We start from the raw sequence: 16,522 nt of genomic DNA on the forward strand, positions 1-16,522 counted from the left end.
CAATGAACAAAGTTTAACATCAAATATGACAAACTGAGGTAAATGAAATATACACACATTAATTTCGTTAACTCTCTCTCTCTCTCTCCTTCTCTCTCTCTCTCTCTCTCACTCTCCCCCCATCTCTCTCTCTCTGTCTCTGTGTGTCTCTCTATACATACGTGCATACATATATATAATATATATATATATATATATATATATATATATATATATATATATATATATATATATATATATATACTGTATATACAATATATACTATATATATATATATATATATATATATATATATATATATATATATATATATATATATATATATGATGGTAATTGTAATAGTTTGAACAATGATAAAGATACTTGCAATTTAAAATACTGTAGGAATATAAATTAGCATCGATTCTCAAAACAAAAAAGCTTTATTTTGGCCTTCAAAACGTCCAATAAATAAGAAAATAGCATTCACATCACTTTGATAGTTTTAGATAAGATTACAGTCGCCAAAGTCTCAATAGCCTGATATGTTTAAGGAGGAGAGTATAGACCACTGGGGGCGGATGAACCACCACCGGAAATGATGCTTCCTCCGGATGTTTCAAAGCCTCCAAGGCCTCCGGAAATGCTTCCCCCACCAATTGAACCTCCAGCATCATCAGCTAAAAAGCCACCACCTCCACCATGTCCACCAAGTCCACCAAATCCACCGTCCAGTCCACCTCCGAAGTCTCCTCTTGCGACGCCACCACCTGATCCACCACCAATGACCTGGCCAACCCCTTGATGATCAGCGCTGCTGAGGGCACTCTGAAGATCAATGCCTCCTGGAAGAGTTGGGTTCTGGCCGTCGCCGACGTTGACGAAGTAGACCTCAGGCTGGCTCTTGGGTGGTGCTGGAACGTTGATGACCCTCTGTCCACCTGCTGCAGTTGCCTTGTTGAGAACATAGACGACGTTCTTCTGCTGGGGTGGAGGAACCACAATAGGGTCCTGTCCTGCAGCGCCCTCTGGAAGACGCACGAAGACGATGTTGTGTTCGACCTTTGGTGCTGGGATGTTAGGACGAGGGCCGACAGATCGGGGCTGTGCAGGGACATTGTAGACGTAGACATTGCGTTCCACTTGGGGAGTTACGCAGCTTCCTGCGTGAGCGACCTGTCCATCCCCACAAGAGATGGATCCATGTCCAGAGAAGGATCCACCAAAGGATCCACCACTGCCAAAGCCAGAGGCTCCGAATGATCCACCGGTGCTTCCACCAGAGGATACAAAGGATCCACCGGAACCAAAGCCGGAGGATACTGATCCTCCACCAATGCCAAACCCAGAGGATACTGAGCCGCCACCACTGCTGAAGCCGGACGAAACAAAACCTCCAGTACCCCCTCCAGAGGAGACGAAGGATCCCCCACCTGTTCCTCCACCCGAGGAGACAAAGGACCCTCCTGTTCCGCCACTGGACGATCCACCATGACCAGGCAAACTGTAGCCTTGTAGTAAGGCTGACTCTGCTGCTACCAGCAGAGACGCGAAAATCTGAAAAAAAACAGGAGAAAGACCCAAAGGAATTATGAGCTTTTCAGTCGAGAAACATGCCAAGTGCCATTTTTAAAATATAATAAATTAAATTAGAAATACTTTGGCCCAGGATGGCGCTTGGCTTGTTTCTCGACTGAAAGGCGCTTATATAATTGCATGCAGCTGTATTTTATTTCGTTATCTTTGGAAGTGGATTTTTTTTCTTACATTTTTAATAGATTATATTTCTTTTTATTGTCAATGGGTAATGTCTTATAATTTGGTATAGGCTATTTTCTGGGGACATTTAATGTTTTGTTTTGCATATTTCTGCAGAGAATATTGAATTCTGGAGGGGATTTTTTTCTCTTTACTTATGTAGCAGACGGTAGGGAATTATGAAAAAGTGAGTTGAAGACACAATAAACTGCAAATATAATCTTGAAGCCCTCTGTGTAGAAGAAAGCAAAGATGATAGTGACCAAAATAAAAATAACGCCTTATTGACTGAAATGGGGCATCCATGAGACAGAAAAAGGAGTGACGCGTTTAATTAGGAAACAACAAAAGCCGTTAGAACAACACAGGGCTCAACGATTTAGCCAACACATAATGAGTGTCTGGGAAAAGATCTGTTTTATCTCCTTAGGCTTTTGAACGCCATCAGCCACTTCACGATGAGAGCAGACACTTACTGGAATTTTTTTTGGAAATAACTATTTTGGAGGTTTCCTTGTCCAAAGACGCAGTGAAAGGAGAAAGAAAAATAATGAGAAATAATACTTATGATGGTATCATTACGTCACTCAGAGAAGAAAGGTTACAGAAAATGAACCCAAACAGCATATATAAATGTGACAGTTGTAGCGTGTATTATGTAACAAACTTACGCGAGGGGAGAGAGAGAGAGAGAGAGAGAGAGAGAGAGAGAGAGAGAGAGAGAGAGAGAGAGAGAGAGAGAGAGAGAGAGAGAGATTATTAAAGTCTGCGGTTATTAAATTATGAGCGATAGCTCATTTGTCTGGTGGTGGTAACAAAGGGTCACAGTAAGGCCTGAGAAGAAAACCAGCAGCATGAGTATTGTTTTGATAGTCTCTGCTAAGACCCAGATACTCACCAGCGCTGCTTGTTTCATCGTGGAGGAGAACACTGAAAGTGAGATGATGATGCTAGAGCCACCATTCATATATATATACATGGCCCCCATCGCTTCCTCTCACTCCACCAGTTGTCCTTCGTCCCCCTTTTCCTCCTTTTTCTCCTCCTCCTCCTCCTCCCCCCCAACTCCTCCTTCTCCTCATAATTCTCCTCGTCTTCATAAACAGCCTCCCTTCGTATCAGGGATAAAAATATGTTTACATATTCTATCGATTTTTCCCTCGCCATCCTTCTGGTTTTGGAAGTCAAATATATTTCTGAATAAATGTTTGTGGTTTGCTGGTCTTCAGGTCTCTTGAAAATGTCAAAAATTTCATCTGTTGGCGCTGGAAAATATTTCAGCCATTTGATCACAGGTTGCTCTTATTACTAGTTTTTAAAAATTATATTTAAGTTACTGAGTTCAAAACTAATGGGAGGTAATGAGTTAAAACTAATGAAAAAACAGTTATTACGTTTGAAGTAACATGAAAGCTAATGGTTAACTAAAACTGTTATATTAGTTGGGATTTAATGGCTTAAAACTGATATAACAGGCGGCCATTTTAAATAAATAACAGAACATTTAATTACTACTACAATCTTCAATGCCTGTCAGTAGCAATGAACGTATGTCAGTAGTAAGAAGCATCACTAAACCAGAGAGGTAGAAGCATTATTAAATCACAGAGGTAAACATGGCTTAGATTCTTCTTCTTGCAAATAATCCTTCGGTGGGAAGAGTCATTTTATCTCTTCGTTGATTTATGGGAAAGTGAAATTCTACGAGCAGAGAAAATTCCTAGTGACTTGGGAGATGTATAAATGTCGAGTCAGCCACCATGATTATCCTAATATCAGTATCTTTGGAGAATATTGTGAAAGAGACTATTGTTGTCAGACTTTTTGCTCGTTAGTGATCATGCTGGTTTTGTGAATGGTGTCATCATATATATATATATATATATATACATATATATATATATATATATATATATATATATATATATATATATATATATATATATATATATACATACAAACACTTATAATTATACATACCAGATGATGACACTATTCACAGAACCAGCATGATCGCTAACGGGAGAGAAAAAATATATATCTATATCACGAAATATTGCAGTGGTTTTAACAATATTCGACGATTTTTTTAAATATGCATTGACCTAAATTTGCAATGGACAGAAGAATTTCGAAAAATATTAACTTTTTTGATTTGTATAAGAAAATAACCTTTAGAATTAAAGAAAAATGCATTTCATTCCATTGAAAGTTTATATATATATATATATATATATATATATATATATATATATATATATATATATATATATATATATATATATATATATATATATATATATATATATATATATATATATATATATATATATATATATATATATATATATATATATATATATATATATATATATACATACACACACACACACACACACTTATAATTACACATACCAGATGATGACACCCTTCACAGAACCAGCATGATCACTAACGGGAGAGAAAAAATATATATCTATATCACGAAATATTGCAGTGGTTTTAACAATATTCGACGATTTTTTTAAATATGCATTGACCTAAATTTGCAATGGACAGAAGAATTTCGAAAAATATTAACTTTTTTTGATTTGTATAAGAAAATAATCTTTAGAATTAAAGAAATGCATTTCATTCCATTGAAAGTTTATATATATATATATATATATATATATATATATATATATATATATATATATATATATATATATATATATACATACACACACACACACACACTTATAATTACACATACCAGATGATGACACCCTTCACAGAACCAGCATGATCACTAACGGGAGAGAAAAAAATATATATCTATATCACGAAGTATTGCAGTGGTTTTAACAATATTCGACGATTTTTTTAAAATATGCATTGACCTAAATTTGCAATGGACAGAAGAATTTCGACAAATATTAACTTTTTTGATTAGTATAAGAAAATAATCTTTAGAATTATAGAAATGCATTCCATTCCATTGAAAGTTAAACTTAGATTGTCCATTATTTTGCATGAGAGCCAGAATTCTCGAGCCTGTACCGTTTTTTATCTTTACTTTTGGATAGTTTTATTTCAAAACTTTAAAAATACCTCTCTAGAGTGCTTCAAAATGCAAATGCAATTCTATGAGAGGTTTAGCGAACCGAACAATACGTATTCTGTAATCCATCCTACCATAGCTTCCTTGTATGACCTATCTTCATAGATAACCCGCAAATGACCTCTGCTGTCATGACGCCAGTTCACGATAAACAAAATTCATTAACCCTCTTAGAGAACGCATAAGCGAAAGTTCTTTTTGACATATCACCTTCTACGCTGCCACCTGTAATTTTTCCTCCTTTTGAGTTATTTCGACACCTGACATCTCAACATCTACGCTGCTGCTTCTTCCTCCATTAGGACGGAATCCAAATAGGCGTCTGCCGAAAGACGACTCTCCTCTCCCGCCTTTTACAGGTCTGGGCTCGCTAACATTGCCCCAGGGTATGGGATGAGTACACATTTCCTTTGCTTCTTGGCAATAACTCGTTTTCAGCAGCGGCGTGGGACAGTAAGCAAGTTTTGGCAAATGCTCTCCTACATTTACTGTCATAGCCACTATGCTCAAGGAACGATTCCACCCCCTCTCTCTCTCTCTCTCTCTCTCTCTCTCTCTCTCTCTCTCTCTCTCTCTCTCTCTCTCTCTCTCTCTCTCTCTGCGAAAATGGCAACGTTCAAGCTCGCAAGGCCAAGACAGGAATATCAGACAAAAATTCCCGAGTTAATCTTTTGAAATTCCTGTCAATTGTCTTGCTATTGTTATTGTGTTGATTTAGCAGTTTGACATTTGGGGAGCTGACGGTAAATATCCGTAGCCGATATCAGAGAGGCTTCTAACTTGCATCTGATTGGCTGATGTATTTGAATTTTGTACTATGGTACAGTCTTGTACAATAACCTAACGTCACCGGGGCTTTCAATTTATTCAAGATACCAATTACAAGCAGAAATAAGTCGTAAGTTTTGGAAACTAGCGATTAACCTGACTCACTGTCCATGAGTCAGTGACTCATAGCAAATCCCAAAAGCGAATAGATTAAGCAAGCAACAGCGATGAGAGTAAATGCTAAAGCCTTATGTGTTAATGGTCAGGTCACGAACTTCTATAGCCGACTTTTCAATCTTGGAATCGACTTTCACCGATAAACACGTTACATCTCGCGGGACGAACTAGTGTTGGCCCTTCACCATTTACTTTTGAACGAGATGTAAAATTTTTCCTCCTTTCACCTTCACTCAGAGAAGTGGTTCCCTTTGTGAAAGAGTCTCTGGTATGATTTTCCTTATCGAATACTCGTAGGCGAGAAAGGCTCTTGTACATTATGATTTTACCAGGGGTTTTGGTTCGTGAATTCCTTTTGGACTTGAAGGTACGCCAAGATGTGAGCTTGAATATATCTTCTAATTGAATGATATTTAAAAAAATTCCTTTCTTCGGTGATGGCTGCTACGTAAACTGTCTGCTTAGAAACGTATTCTTTAGAATAATTGCTTGACATAACAATAAATGTGCTCACATCTGCTGAAGTTGTGCTTACAAAATCGTCCCACGGAAGAAAGCTTCCACAATCTTAGTGCAATTATGGAGATCTTCAGCGGTTGCACTCGGAAACGCACTCTGCAAATTTACAATTTGCTCAGATTTGAGCAACTGAGAACGCCTCCAGTATCCGGCACGAAGACGGTCACTGATGATGATAAAGCAGTCCCGTCACCCTAATTTTTCACTTTTGACTCGTTCTCACGAGTCACCACAGTGAGCATAACGGGACACACGCGAATTTCCAGGCGACATTGACACACAAAGAAAGGGAAATGATACATCTCCGGCAATTGCCTGAGATCCGTCATCTTCGGCAATGGGCAATCCGACGCTCGTGGCGAGCTTGATTGCCCGAGAGGTGTTTTTGCCGCGGCCAATTGCCTGCGAATGATGTATTTTGGGCCGTAATGATGGGTAGTTGACCTGGCTATGCTCAGGTGTTGGGGTTGTAAAAAATAATTTTCGTGACCCCTGGGTGATGCTAATTGTGACAGTTATATGGTTTATTTTCAAGCAATAACTCTTGCATGCATGAGAGAGAGAGAGAGAGAGAGAGAGAGAGAGAGAGAGAGAGAGAGAGAGAGAGAGAGAGAGAGAGAGAGATGAATGTCGATTTACTTTGTTTTATGAGTAGTATGAATGCCTAATTTCTGTATGTAAATATGAAAATTATAGTGTGTATTCATTATTATATAACAAACTTATGCCATGAGAGAGAGAGAGAGAGAGAGAGAGAGAGAGAGAGAGAGAGAGAGAGAGAGAGAGAGAGAGAGAGATGAATTTCGATTTACTGTGTTTTATGAGTAGTATGAATGCCTAATTTCTGTTTAAAAATGTGACAGTTATAGTATGTATTTATTATTATATAACAAAATGGAGAGAGAGAGAGAGAGAGAGAGAGAGAGAGAGAGAGAGAGAGAGAGAGAGAGAGGAGCAAAATATTAATAAACAATATGAAGAATAAGAAAGGAGAGGATTACGAATAAAAAAAAAATGCCTTCAAAGACATGTAATAGAAAACTGCCTCTAGCTCATAACAAAAATAACACAAATAAAAAAATAAATAAAACGAAAGTGAAAGTTTTGTTTTCCTTTCAGGCTTTCTTTTTTTTGAAAGTATTTTGAATTAAGACCGCAGTGACGTCGTCCCTTTAATAACATCACCAGTTAACAGAGATTACGAACCGTTGCTCCGTTACTGATGTTCATCATTATTAATTCTATTTCCTCGATTAGTACTTTCCTTTAACTTGCCTTGCTCCTGTTTCTTCTACTTAAAATTGAAACCATAATTACCGCGACGCCAGTTATTCCTATCAACAAATTAATATTCTTTCTTGATTTATAGCTTTTGAAATTCTCATGCCCATTTAATTTTTTGAAGCAGATCTCTCGTGTATTTTCAGTGTATTTTTCACAAGGATATTAACTCCTTTTATAATTCATTTCATTGTTTCTCCTTCCATTCACTTTTTCGATATCTATTTCATATTTTACTTATGTAGCTAATTTCCAATCGTTTTTGTTTGTCTTCCTATCGACTACGTTTCTTTTCTTCTTCTTCTCTTTTATAATTCTTTATACTTTCCCCTCTTGTCAATTTTAACAATAATTCGGTTAACTGTCACTCCTTCTCAAATGCCATATTTCAAGATTATAATATTCTATTGTCACTAATACCCATTTTTATTTCATTTTTCCTTCAGTATTACTTGTATCTTAATTTTGTTTTTACTCCCTTAGCTTAAGGCGACTGTAGTTCAATAGAATCGTCGTCTCATGGAACTGAAAAATAGTGTTTTATGCATAAATAAAACTTAGATTAGATTTGTTATCGGACATTATACCAAAGCCGTTATCTCCCTTTCTTTCCTCATCTCTCTCTCAGATTGTGTACACACACACACACACACACACATATATATATATATATATATTTTATATGCATATATATATATATATATATATATATATATATATATATATATATATATATATATATATATATATATATATATATATATATATATATATATATATACGTAATGCCAGTTTGTAATTATCCCCAAAATTCCCTTTGATTCTCAGGCCACACTGTGACCCACTGTCACTCACACCCGATTCCTACGGTCTGTTACAAGTGTCAACGAAGCTTAAGAGCTCTTTGAATAAACCCATTCCGAATTGGCGTTCACAATCATAAATGACAATGTCTTATTCATCTTGATGAAAGTTATAGAAATCTAGGAAGGCATGTCTCTTGCTTAGGGGCGATGAGTTATTTGGAATCAGAGCCTCTTATTGTATCGTAGTCTATTTTTCTAAGAGAGAGAGAGAGAGAGAGAGAGAGAGAGAGAGAGAGAGAGAGAGAGAGAGAGAGAGAGAGATCCATTTTTAAAACATTTTTTAGTGTTATGAACATAAATTACTGTTTTTTAGTCTATTTTTCTAGAGAGAGAGAGAGAGAGAGAGAGAGAGAGAGAGAGAGAGAGAGAGAGAGAGAGATCCATTCTTAAAACATTGTTTAGTGCTATGAACACAAATTATTGTATCTAAATCTACTTTTCTGAGAATGAGAGAGAGAGAGAGAGAGAGAGAGAGAGAGAGAGAGAGAGAGAGAGAGATCCATTTTTAAAACTTTTTTTTGTGCTATGAACACAAATAGTTTAAGGTGACTACAGCCAGTCTTTGTTTACTGACACAAGAATATAAAAGCAAAGGAAAGAGAAAGGACTATTAGAAAGTAGTAAAGAAAGGGGAAGAGAATTTAACGAAAGAAATATGGGTCCAGAAAGTTTAACGAGCGAAGAAAGGGCGAACGAGAGAGTGAAAATAGATGAAAAAAAAAGACGTGAAATGGAAGGCAAAACCTATAAAAATAACGAACGAGAAAAAATAACGAACAGAGAAAGAATAAAATAAGTAAATAAGAAAAGGGATATAAAGAGACAACAGAATAGAACAGTTTGATAATGAAGAGTCAAGAAATGAACGAGAAAAGAAGGAACACAAAATAACAAAATGAAGAGACCTGGGGAGCAATTTTAATTCGAAAACATAAATAGAAGAGAATCGCTTTCTCCCTTTTCGGTCAAGTCTTACCCTTTTATACGCTATTACACTTTCTCTTTTTCCACCTTTTTTGCTTTCCTCTTGTCTCCCTCAAGCCTGGGCAAGACAAGGGTATTAAAATGCCAGCCTCCTCTGTCTTGGCACAAACATAAATCTCAGGAGAAAGGAACCTGGGACGAAAAGGTAGAACAAAGACAAGAAGAATACAAGTAATGTTAGACATTTCAAGAGAAATTCAAGAGAGATAATAAAAACTCAATAAAGGGAAGGGAGATAAGATTAAAGATAAGCCACAGATGAAGAGATAAAGCGTAAGCTGGGTAAGAAAGTAATAAAAGGAATAATTTTGTGTTTGGTCAATTTACGGATGGGTGACCTCAATGAACGCTAGACCCTGTAGGTATATGAACCTTCGTGGACATTTGTGACAGGCAATGGGCTACAGTGAGTTAAGTTAACTGAGTTGAGTAAAAAACGTAATCAGTGACGTCATCGTCTTCTAAAGGCTCTTAGTTATTTCTATTAGGTTCCTTTAAGAAAATATTTGCATTCAAAATATTATAAAATACAAAAAAACATATATATAAAATACTCAAAATCTGAACTCATGCGCTTCCAGCTGGTTACTCTGAAAGACGATGGTGCTGACACCTGCGTTCAAAATCATCAAAGTAACTGGATAATAATAATAATAATAATAATAATAATAATAATAATAATAATAATAATAATAATAATATACTCTGATATTTTGTAGTGAGGATTAGTAGCTTTTCCTTGTATTGTGTGACAAATTGAAGTAATTTCTCTCTCTCTCCCTCTCTCTCGTTTCCTATCCATTCCTATCTCTCTTTTACGAACGTATCTCTATAAACATTTTGTGTTTGCTTCTTTTATTGAACAAATAAATCTCTCTATTTAGTTACTTGTTCTTTCTATTGACTTCATGGTGAGACAACTAAGGTCTTTTAAAGATTCCTCATCAGATTGTTATTAGCACCCCGTCAGCAGTTGGTTAGAGTCTCTCTCTCTCTCTCTCTCTCTCTCTCTCTCTCTCTCTCTCTCTCTCTCTCTCTCTCTCTCTCTTTGCGTGCTCAGCTCAGATAGAATCTGCCTCTTCTAAGAATTCCTTGAAATAAGTGGATTATAATAATAATAATAATAATAATAATAATAATAATAATAATAATAATAATGCTAGAGTCTCTCTCTCTCTCTCTCTCTCTCTCTCTCTCTCTCTCTCTCTCTCTCTCTCTTCGTGCCCAGCTCAGACAGAATCTGCATCTTTCAGGAAATCCTTGAAATAAGTGGGTTGTAATAATAATAATAATAATAATAATAATAATAATAATAATAATAATAATAATAATAATAATAATAATTATTATTATTATTATTATTATTATTATTATTATTACCTTGCAAATCAAGATTCCGTGTAGTGGACCGTCTATCCGTGTGGGAGGTAGAAGATTCCGATCTTACAGCTCTACAGGTTCAGGTCCAATACTCTGCATTTTAATGCGCATTGTCTGAAGACAATAATTTCGCTCTTTGCAGATGGTAAACAAGGGGGATTTTCTGTCTATTTGTCTTAATGCAACAGAATCCTGTGTCCTGCTGTGCTGACTTTGGCGACTTCTGCGAAGATTACAGCATAAGGGATTTACTGTTCGTTTGTCTTAATGCAACAGAATTCCGTATCCTGCTGTAATGACTTTGGTGACTTCTGCGAACATTCCAAAGCAATGTATGTAGAATGACAAAGCCTTATTACGAGTATCAGCTGTCATCTAAAGACATTTATTCTTCATACAGAGATGTTCACTGAATTACTATTGAATTTATATCAAGCGTTTCAAAGAATAATAACTCTGGAATATTAATTTAGTGGCTTCATTGTCGACGTAGGAGTGTTAGTTATTTACCATTCTTTAACATCATTCTTTGCTGAACTGATACTGCAAGTAACGTGATCTTGTAGCAAATGTTTTAAGACGAAATATTACTTCAGGGTAGTTTTCAAAGCGCACGATACAGTCAATAAATACTTCACAAGACGTAATTTTGAATAACGAAAGTGACACCCTTGCAAAATGCATTTATGATGACAACATATGATGAAAATGTTAATCAAAACAGTCACTGCGAATCAAAGATTACTTTCCATATAAAAAACCTTTCACTCGGTGAGGCATTTCTGAATTGGCAACAAGGAGGCCTAAAAATTAAGGAGGAAAAAAAAAACCGAGGCCTGTTCATTCCCCAGACACCCGCTTAAGTCTTCTGGAAACACGTCCGGACTTTCTCTATGAGATAATCTTTTAGCAATGCGAACTCCGGGACGGCCCGGGGAGGAGAAGGTAAGGAGGAGGAGGAGGAGGAGGAGGAGGAGGAGGAGGAGGAGGAAACGGAGGAAGGAGGAGGAAACGGAGGAAGGAGGAGGAGGAAAAGCAGTAGGAATATGAAAGGGAAAGAGGGACATCGCCTCGAAGTGAAGGGTTCTCGAACAGTCGGTATATAAATAGACACGGGCTGGCCATTGTCATCACACAACGCCGTCTTCAGCCACTGCAAAAGGAGCCGTTCCAAAGGGAAATCCCGACTAATACTACTACGACCAATAATACTAGTACAATGAAGCAAACGGTGCTGGTGAGTACAGTGACTATTCGAGATTTAAGTGTCTACAATTATTATCATTACTAAAACTGCGTTTACAGTCTTGCTGGCAGTTATTGAGTGAACGGAAACCAAACAGAAAATTTGTTCGTGTAATGGACGCTCGATGCGATACTAGACTTCCAGTTCTTTTGTCTATGACGTATATTTCCTCGTAAAAGAAATTTTATATTTTCGTAAATAATATACAGTTAGCAAATAGGAGATCTTGGAAATTCTGAAGAGTAGTATATGTCTTACAGTGTGAAGACTTACGAGCTGACAGAAATATTTAATATTTGGAATCCCGCTTGTGCAAATTCTTGTTAGAATTTGGTTTGGAGAAAACACACATGCATACGAGCACATATTAATTCAATTTAACTTCGTTTGTTTGTACACACACACTCTCTCTCTCCAGAAACGCTGCCGCAGCCATGTTATTATTATTATTATTATTATTATTACTATTATTATTATTATTATTATTATATATTACTTTTGCTTCGCTTTTCCACTGCTCAAGAGTCGTACATGGAACAATGGATGAAAGGGTTGACCATAACAGTACGAATTTTAAGAAATGAAGCACAGTATTTTAACTTTCGAAGAAGACTCACGCAATTATTATGATGGTTATTTAGTACCCGATTGTAATGTTCTGTAATTCAGTATAATTCTTTGCATATGGTGAGAATTTCGTTTTAAAACTATCTGTAGATAAACCTTTCTTCCTTTTTCTTTGAAACTGTTATCCAACTGGTTCAGTTTATTGATTTTACTAGAATATTTTGTTTCCATGTGCCCTCTTGATCTCCAGATTCCTCGCTTTCACCAAATGTATCCTTAGAGTGTAAATGCTAGCGAATGTTAACACCACTGTGTTATTCCTATTTGCAGATACTTGTATCTCTGCTGGTGGCAGCAGAATCGTCCACGCTGCAAGGCTACAGTCTGCCTAGTCACGGCACTTCTGGTGGATCATTGAGCTTTGGTACAGGAGGAGGGTCCTTTGGTTCCTCAGGAATAGGAACTGGTGGTGGATCCTTTGTTTCGTCTGGGGGAAGTTCTGGAGGAGGTTTTGCATCGTCCGGCTTTGGCAGTGGTGGAGGCTTCAGCAGTGGAGGTTTTTCAAGTGGAGGTGTTACCAGTGGAGGCTTTTCCAGTGGAGGGTTCTCGAGTGGAGGCTTCTCCAGTGGAGGCTTTTCCAGTGGAGGCTTCTCCAGTGGTGGAGGAGGAGGTTTCGGATCCTCCGGTTTTGGGAGTGGTGGATCCTTTGGTGGATCCTTCTCAGGCCATGGATCCATCTCTTGTGGGGATGGACAGGTCGCTCATGGAGGAAGCTGCGTAACTCCCCAAGTGGAACGCAATGTCTACGTCTACAGTGTCCCAGCACAGCACCGACCTGTCGGCCCTCGTCCTAACATCCCAGCACCAAAGGTCGAACACAACATCGTCTTCGTGCGTCTTCCTGAGGGCGCTGCAGGACAGGAGCCTATTGTGATTCCTCCACCCCAGCAGAAGAATGTCGTCTATGTCCTCAACAAGGCAACTGCAGCAGGTGGACAGAAGGTCATCCAAGTTCCAGCACCACCCAAGAGCCAGCCTGAGGTCTACTTCGTCAACGTCGGCGACGGCCAGAACCCAACTCTTCCAGGAGGCGTTGATCTTCAGAGTGCCCTCAGTGGCGCTGTCCACCAGGGAGTCGGTCAGGTCATTGGTGGTGGATCAGGAGGAGGGTTTGGCGGAGGCATCTCTGGCGGTATTTCTGGAAGCGTCGGTGGTGGTTTTGGAGGGTCAGTCGGAGGTGGAAGCATTTCCGGAGATTTTGGTGGCTCTGTCATCGGCGGAGACTTCGGAACTACCGGTGGCAGTGTTATCTCCGGTGGTGTTGTTTCCTCTACCCCAAGTGGTCTGTACACCCCTCCTTAAACGAGTCTTATTTGACTCCTTTAATACTCAACTGAATTGTCTCTCTCACTGATGCTTGTTTGTTGATTAAAATTCTGTTTGAGGGCCTAAATACTACGCCTGTTGCTAAAAATGAGATAATAATATATATGGTTAAAGCTGTTGATCTTTATCTAATATAATATACATCAAAAAGATTCTTTTAATTTCCTGTTTCATTGTTCCTTTACAACTGAATATATCTCTTCCTTCTTTGGGCACTACTTCTAATTCTCCCTTATAGTTTCCTTACCTTTACGGCTTCTATTTCTTATATTTTACGGTAAAGTCATAAAGACACCAAAGGTATAATAAAAATAATAAAAGGACCAACTTGATGATTCACCATTCTGCCTGACTTTTTAGATAAAAGTGAATCACCATCTGGGATTGTGGAGATAAATGAAGATGTAGATAAACATATAGATACACGAATAAATGACTAGTAAATAGATAAAGAAGTAAATAAGTAGATAAGTAAATACATTAATGGGTAATTAATCACGACTGATCAGTAACAGGGAAGAATTGGCATCTTGCTGAACAATTTAATGGAATGCACAGGCATGGTTGCTTACAAGTAAGATTACTTAGAAGTATGATTACTTACCAGTATGATTACTTGTAAGTATGTTAACTTAGAGGCATGAGTACTTACCAGTATGATTACTTACAAGTATGATTACTTACAAGGGTGATTACTTAGGAGTATGATTGCTTACAAGTATGGTTGCTTAGAAGTATTATTAATTACCAGTATGATTACTTATAAGTATGTTAACTTAGAAGTATGATTACTTACAAGTATGATTACTTACAATTGTGATTACTTACCAGTATAATTACTTGCCAGTATGATTACTTATAAGTAGGATTACTTAGAAGTATGATTACTTATCAGTATGATTACTTGCCAGTACGATTACTTACAAGGGTGATTACTTACGAGTGTGATTACCTACAAGTATGGTTACTTAGAAGTATGATTACTTACCAGTATGATTACTTATAAGTATGTTAACTTAGAAGTATGATTACTTACCAGCATGATTGCTTACAAGTGTGATTACTTACCAGTATAATTACTTGCCAGTATGATTGCTTGCCAGTATGATTGTTTATAAGTATGTTTACTTAGAAGTATGGTTACTTACAAGTATGATTACTTACAAATGCGATTACTTACAAGCATGATTACTTACAAGTATGATTACTTACAAGTATGATTACTTACCAGCATGCTTACTTACAAGTGTGATTACTTACAAGTATCATTACTTACAAGCGTGATTACTTACAAGCGTGATTACTTACCAGCATGCTTACTCACAAGTGTGATTTCTTATGTGATTACTTACAAGTGTGATTACTTACAAGTGTGATTACTTATAAGTATGATTACTTACAAGTGTGATTACTTATAAGTATGATTACTTACAAGTGTGATTACTTAGGAGAGAGAAGCAGTCAGGCAAAATTCCTATTCCATGGCATCTGTAAAAGAAAGTGTCAAGTAAATAGTGATGACGAATCTTCAGTAAATATAATAATTTCACTCTCCCGTCACAATGACTAAACATTAATATATCACTTCTAAACGCTTGAAAAAAAATTGTTTTAACCTCTGGCCCGCCACACAAGTCCAAAAGAATTTGGAACCTGAGAGCAACTGCACTCAAGGAATTACTTGGGCAAGCTAACTGCTTGCATACCAGCGAGTTTTCCCCAACTTCCCGACTCAGTTGGGGAAAACTCGCTGGTACGAAAGCAGTTTGCTTGACCAGGTAATTCCTTGGGTGCAGTTGCTCTCAGGTTCCAACTTCTTTTAGACTTGTGTGGACTAGTGGGCAGCGCCTTTGCCTTTCAATTGAAAGACCTGGGTTCGATCCTGATGTGAGTCAGAAATTTATTTCTGTACCACACGTGATTGTGTTGATTATTTAAATATATATATATATATATATATATATATATATATATATATATATATATATATATATATATATACATATATACATATATATATATAATCTGTATCTATCTATCTATTTATCCATCTATATATATATATATATGTATATATATATATATACAGTATATATCATTATTTACATGACACTTTCTTTTACAGATGCCATGGAGTAGGAATTTTGTCTGGCTACTACTCTCGTAAGTAATCATACTTGTAAGTAATCATACTTGTAAGTAATCATACTTGTAATTAATCATAGTGGCAAGTAATCATACTTGTAATTAATCATAGTGGCAAGTAATCACACTTGTAAGTAATCGTATTGGCAAGTAATCATACTGACAAGTAATCATACTTCTAGGTAAACATACTTATAAGTGATCATACCGGCAAGTAATCATACTGGTAAGTAATCACACTTGTAAGTAATCATACTTGTAAGTAATCATACTTTTAAGTAATAGTACTTGTAAGTAATCATACTTCTAAGTAATCATACTTCTAAGTAAACGAACTCATAAGTAATCATACTGGCAAGCAAT

At 36.8% G+C, this 16,522-nt stretch overlaps 2 protein-coding genes across 2 annotated transcripts; one reads left to right on the forward strand and one right to left on the reverse strand.

Moving 5' to 3' along the window:
• Nucleotides 1-339: 339 nt before the first annotated feature.
• Nucleotides 340-2,787, reverse strand: LOC136846427 (loricrin-like). The gene is made up of 2 exons (XM_067117210.1): nucleotides 2,636-2,787; nucleotides 340-1,536 (listed from the first exon to the last, which is right to left on the reverse strand). Exons 1-2 carry the CDS (start codon nucleotides 2,723-2,725, stop codon nucleotides 529-531), a joined length of 1,098 nt encoding a protein of 365 aa, XP_066973311.1. The 5' UTR covers nucleotides 2,726-2,787; the 3' UTR covers nucleotides 340-528.
• A 9,134-nt stretch (nucleotides 2,788-11,921) lies between these two features.
• Nucleotides 11,922-14,175, forward strand: LOC136846781 (loricrin-like). Its single transcript, XM_067118022.1, has 2 exons — nucleotides 11,922-12,052; nucleotides 12,959-14,175. Exons 1-2 carry the CDS (start codon nucleotides 12,035-12,037, stop codon nucleotides 13,988-13,990), a joined length of 1,050 nt encoding a protein of 349 aa, XP_066974123.1. The 5' UTR covers nucleotides 11,922-12,034; the 3' UTR covers nucleotides 13,991-14,175.
• The last annotated feature ends 2,347 nt before the right edge of the window (nucleotides 14,176-16,522 follow it).

This window comes from Macrobrachium rosenbergii, chromosome 15, assembly GCF_040412425.1.
Source record: "Macrobrachium rosenbergii isolate ZJJX-2024 chromosome 15, ASM4041242v1, whole genome shotgun sequence".
In the NCBI taxonomy this organism is placed as follows: Eukaryota; Metazoa; Arthropoda; class Malacostraca; order Decapoda; family Palaemonidae; genus Macrobrachium; species Macrobrachium rosenbergii.